We start from the raw sequence: 6,030 nt of genomic DNA, 5'->3' as shown, positions 1-6,030 counted from the left end.
CCAAAAAGAAGTTTGTAAAAAATGAATCCGCCTCAACAATATAGAACTTATCTAGGATTTGGATTGATCTAGTCAAATTGCCTACTGATGCCCAATAAACCAGTCGAAACGTCGGCAATTTAAAAAACTACCATTTATTTTTATAGCAAAAAATGCCGCAATTGAGATTGATGCCAAAATTAACACAGCAAAAACTTCGGCAACAGCAAAAATCTGTTTTTTACATCTTTTTCAAAAGCAGTTTTTTCCTTTTCAGCATACGCCAAATCCTGGTCTGATGCCGATGACCAGAGCAGAAAGTTTGACCTAAAATTAGTCAAAATCACTAATTAAAGAGTCTAATTTCTTAACTCTTCTGAATCATGTTTTGACGCCGACAGAGAGCTGAAACTTTGAGACAAACTTCGTCATCATCTTGTCGCTTATTGTGCAAAGTTTCATTTCTTTAATATGGAGAGAAGGATTAAAAAATCGTTTTTCCGATCCTCAAATGGCGAGTTTTCTAAAATGCAGCGCTCGGAAAAAATGTGTCTAAATCCTGCTCTACCACCGATTGAGAGTTGAAGAGTTCTGCTCCAATTAGGCGAAATCTTCTCACTTATTGGGCCAAATTTTATTCCTCCAGTACGGCGAAATGTTTTACCAATTTATTTTGTTAAGCCCAAAATTTTCTAAAACATAAGCTTCTAAACTGGGTTCTGATGCCGATTGAGAGCTGAACATTTAGCACGAAATAAGCCAAAAAATTTGCGCCAATTGTAAAGACTTGAGCAAATTTTCATTTTTTTCCGATTTTAAAGACTGCTGTTAAAAACTGAAGTTTTTCTGAACCTGAAATTGCCGTTTTCTGAGATGCGGCGTTTTGAAAAATCAAGTCAATAAAAAACTAAAATTGTGACTTAAAATTAGTCGAAACCTGCTCGCTTAATGATCAAAATTTCATTTATTTAGTATAAGGGAAAGTTTTCTGAAAAAATTCTGGAAGTTCAAAATAAAACAGCTTATTGGGAAAAGCTCTTAAATCCCGTTTTAACGCCTTAAGAGAAGACAAATTTGGCTGAAAATTACCACAATGACAAAAATGTGTGCGATTTGAGTTTCTTCCAGAAAGTAATAAGAAACCCATGAAATTTTGAGCAAAAAATAGATGATAGTTCTTGACATAGAAGCTTCGTCTCGATTTTACGCCGAACACTCTGCATATATTGGCTAGTAATGCATACTTGGCAAAAACCTGCTTCTAACTAGTTTTAAGAGGTTTAGGCAAGATAAGCTTGTTCCAAAAAAAATTACTAAATGAAACGCTTTAAAATAGTTTTCGAGCGCCATAAAAATGTCTGCTGAGGCAACATTCAAATCTGAGCAATCCGCCGATGAATGATGGGTAAAAGTGAGAAAGCGCGTGAGTTGATTTTAGGCCCACAGTGTAGATGAGCGAGCGAAAAAGCGAAATAAACAACCAGGAACAAGAAACGAAAAGGAGTGGTAATAATAAAGACATCACCAACACAGAGATATGCGAAGCGGCATTATGACAAAGAGGTGTTACAATGATTAACGTCGGTATGAATATATTAAATAATCCGAAGGGGGCAGGTGTGGGCCCCCTGCCGAGCCCCAAGGGGGGCCCTCCGACACACAATCGAGGCCGCAGAAAAGGCCTATCAGCCTTCGAACGGTCGGGACTGCTTTTATTAATCGATTCGAAACACTTAATAATGTTGTTTAATTGAGATTTTTTCCGAGATGGATTAATTTTTTTGCCCGACTTACCGCACCTGAATAGAATGTGGAATTAATTTCCAGTTTATTCATTAGGTTTATTGGTTTTGTGGCCAATTCAAGCTCAGGGCGGCGTAAGAAGTCAAAAGGAAAATTTGCTGTTTGTTTGGTGATTCCACCAATATTTTTTAGTAGTTGTAATTTACTTTTTACATTTTAAATTGACTGATTCCGATAATTAAAGAAGAAAACCTGGTTTTTTTCTTAACTTTTCGGGTTCGTCACAGTTCATTCTTTTATTTTCCGGGAAAATCAGGCTTTTGTTTTTACTGGGTTCCAAATGCCGGTATTAAAACGCAAAATGAAAAGTCTGTTTCTTAAAATTGCCGACGTTTTGCCATTTATTTAGGCCTGCGGATGCCTAAATAAATAAGGCAAAACGTCGGCAACTTTAAGAAACAGACTTTTCATTTTGCGTTTTAATACCGGCATTTGGAACCCAGTAAAAACGGAACCAGGTTTTTTAAATTATTGAAATTTTTCCACAGTAAAACTGGCAGCCACAACGTTAAGTTGCCCTGAGGATGCCAAAATAAGTATGACAAAACGTCGGCAGTAAAAAAAACAAGTTTCTGTGTCCAAACCGATTCAAATCTCGTTGAAAACAACGAGATTTAAAACCAAAGAAAAATCGCGACAAAATTTCCATTTTCGATGTTCATGGCATGATGCAGATGAATGAATTAATAAAAGCACAAAAATAAGTATGAGCAAACCGCATTACATCAGCGAATCAAATTGAAATTGGGAAACAATCAACATTGTAAAATTTATTTCAATCAATTACTCAAAACTCGGAATCATGTAGTAATTATGGAACTTTTATTGGCTTCCCCGATAAGTTTTTGTGTCTTTATTTATCGCTTTCGACCTTCGCGACCCCCTTTTCATGTTTCATCTGATTAAATGGTTGTTTTGTGACAGACTGACAAGTTATAGTTACCAGCCGATCTTTGCAGCGAACCATAAATCCTACATCATTGATATTATTGGACCCGCGCTATCTTTATCGATGGCTTTTTTATTTTGCTTGTAAAGTTCGGCTGCATTTCTGAAAAAAAAATGAAATAATCGAATGGACCTTGCCAACGAGACGGGAAAATTCGGTTAAATTCAGCTAGAAGAAAGGAAATTTTAAAATAACCCCAATCTGCCGAGCACTTGCTACATCAATTCATTAAAAACAATTTAAAATTCCCTAGACTGTCAAGCATAAAATTAATTATAATTGATCATGTGAAAACAGCGATAACTTTGTAATTTGTCTGCAAACATCGTCTCAATACTAGTGAATAAAAATCAACATGTGCTGTTTATGGGTTTCTGGCCAGTAGTAGTTGGGCAAACTGAAGTCACCGATATTTTTGGAGGGTGGTTTGCGCTTGATTTACGCATCATTTAAACCAAATATAAATTTCCTGTTATCGGCCATGTTGTGGTTAAATAATTAATTGGTCCGGCACAATGGATAAAAAATCGGCGCTTTATTAAAACCAGTTTTGAGCTAATTACCACTGCCCGATATTGAATAAACAAGCTATGAATAAATTATGAGCACTTTGGATCGGCTGATGTTATCATGGAACGGCACGCTACTTTGTGGGCATTTTATTAAAGGCAAATGTCCGAAAATTAGCGAAGATTTATGAAAATCAGTAACAAATGGTGGATGGGGAGACAAAGTTAAAAAAACAACGCAAATGCCATTCGTTGTGATTGCCGGCAACACGTATCAAAAATTTAAAAAGCTTGTAAAGCGTCCTCCCTAACAAAAATGCTTTTAGTCCCAAATTAGGCGGGAACATTAATAATATCCATTTATTTGCTTCTCTTGTCCCCGTTTGTAAACTTTAATTAAAAATTATTTATGACGTTTTGTTAGTCTGGCCATTTTTGGTTTCGAATTAATGCCCCTATTTTTTAGCACCAAATTAAAATGAATTATATTTTTGCCTTTTTTCCATGGAAATTTATTAGCTCAGAGTGCATTCGGCCTGCAACGTTTTAAAAGCACTTTCTGATACGCTTTCATTTCACCATTTTCGGCCTAATAAATGATTATCTCTGCTATTTTTATTTACCGCCACTCCGAATGTAATTTGCCTTCGCATTAAGCATAAACTATTTAAATTGGTTGGAAACGCCATTGGTGTGAAAAGGGAAAACACGAATAAAAACATTAAATAAAACTGTTCGACCCGACAATTGAAACGATGTTTTTGTTATATCCCACGTTACAATACGTACAAACTCCTATTTATGCCTACTAATCGTTTGAAATTAACCGTTCTCTCATTCAATCGCACAATTATTCATATCAAACAATTTAATTATTGTTTGATGCACAAAGGAATCGTAAATTACTCGGGTATCTGTTTATTAGCAGAAAGTAAGTTCACTCGGAGTGCGGAGCTCTTGAAGAACCTTTTTCTTAATTTGATGCAAAAAAATTTCTGATAATCCTATGGAATATTTTGACTGTTAATCCGTTTGGGGGCTTCAAGTAGAGGAGCCATGGAGTAATGTTTCAATATGAATCGCGCCACAACACATCTAGATAAGATTGTGCTCTACAATCCCCCTGATGTAAACCGCATTTGATCAAAAGACCCTAAATAGTATAAAAGAGCTGGTGGATTCGATTAGGATCTTCGGGTGTCCCTCGAGGCTTTATTAAATGAAATGGTGTCTTGTGAAACACGCAGCGATGAGCTGAGGGATTATTTTCGCTCCTATCTCGATGCTAATCGAAAACCTAGGCAAAAATTCACGTTAATCGAGCTGTTACGAAGACACTGATTGCGTTAACATGCTGGTGAATTCTAAGCGAAATTTAGCGTGAAATTTTGGGCGAAAACAAAGCGAAATCGCAAACAAAGCAAACACATTTAACCACCATAAATGGGCATTTTATTATGGCGCTCCCTCATTGAACAGATTTTGTCCGGCGGCAGAGATCATAATAGAATAAAGGAACATCGCATTATGGGTGTATGGGGGGATAAAAACAACATATGGGACTTGTTAGTGACTTGTGGCACCCCGGAGAATTTAAATATTAATCACATGCCAGGCTTTATTAATACAGTTCGGAGATGTGCGGGGAAACCACCCTGTGAGGCTGCGGTTGATCAAATATTAATGGGACAATGATCATTAATAGTCTGCATGTTGGGCAAATGCATGCAGGAATTTTTCACTGATTTTTTGCCCTTTTATCCAAAGAATAAATGGGCTACCAACACTGTTATCCTTATGTTAATAGTGTGAAACCAATTGCCCAAAATGGGGCTTTTCATGGTACATATGGGGGAAAATTGGGTCATCCACTGGTTTTTGCAATATAATATGCATGAGTACATCTGGCCAATGTGGAACGAAATTTTGGGCGTCTACTTTACCACCGTTAGTGATGTTTTTTGGGATTTTGCTTCGTTTGTTATGCTGATGAACTCTGAATATATCGGGTTTCAGTGTCAATGTTTCATTTTCAGTTCAACCTAGTGAACTTGAAGAAAACACCAGTTTTCAACCACCAACTTTTAGCTCCAAGTGTCCTCTGTAGATGATGAAAATTTGAAATCGCTTTTCGGTGTGCATTAGTAGTTGCAATTTTGTGTTTTGTGTAAAAGGGACGAGCGTCTAATTGTGTTAAAGCATCAATTTTGCGTCATCATCAACAAGGTTGTGAAAATTTCAATCTTCCGGAGATTTCCCTAATTTTTTATTACATTTTAGCCCTCAGGTGTCTTCTATAGATGATGGAGAGTTAGAATCGAAATTCGGTGTCCAGTACGATTTTTGAGGGGAATTGCGGATACTCAAAATAGGTTTTTTTTGAACCAACATTTACTAAGGCGGCAAAAATGCAAATACGGCGAAATTATAATGAAGTTTCTGGGCTTGTTAGATTCAGGCTTCAGCTAGTAGCCAAAAATTGCAAGGGTGGTGAAAAATGTGAGGAGTGCAAATTAAACAATGATCTACTTCAAAACCAACGGCGATGGAAATTTGATTTTAAGCTCATTGGACAAGAGCGATTCTGTTCTACAAACCCGAAAACTTTGGTTATTAGTGCATCTGAAGCAAATTTTTGACAATTTTTTGCAAAATTCCGCTTCAAACTCGCGCGTGTTATTTAACGAAGTTTTTAGCGACGAGTTTCTCCAAAACCCGCACAGGAAGAAACTTCATTTTGGTCTCGTTAGATAGAGGCAGTTCTATTTTTTAAACTCGAAACTTTTGCTT

The 6,030-nt window shown here is 36.6% G+C and overlaps 1 protein-coding gene across 1 annotated transcript in view; it reads left to right on the top strand.

The window, feature by feature from the left end:
• Positions 1-310, top strand: part of LOC125503597 (unconventional myosin-XV-like) — a 2,895-nt gene extending 2,585 nt beyond the window's left edge. Inside the window, exon 8 of the mRNA XM_048664316.1 lies at positions 257-310. Coding sequence (XP_048520273.1) covers positions 257-310 — 54 coding nt within the window. The remainder of the gene's footprint in view (positions 1-256) is intronic.
• The last annotated feature ends 5,720 nt before the right edge of the window (positions 311-6,030 follow it).

This window comes from Dendroctonus ponderosae, unplaced genomic scaffold (genome assembly GCF_020466585.1).
Source record: "Dendroctonus ponderosae isolate FM_Combo_2020 unplaced genomic scaffold, Dpon_F_20191213v2 Dpon_F_20191213_2, whole genome shotgun sequence".
NCBI classification, from domain to species: domain Eukaryota; kingdom Metazoa; phylum Arthropoda; class Insecta; order Coleoptera; family Curculionidae; genus Dendroctonus; species Dendroctonus ponderosae.
The sequence above is the reverse complement of the archived record's forward strand: the minus strand, read 5'-3'. Positions and strand labels throughout refer to the sequence as shown.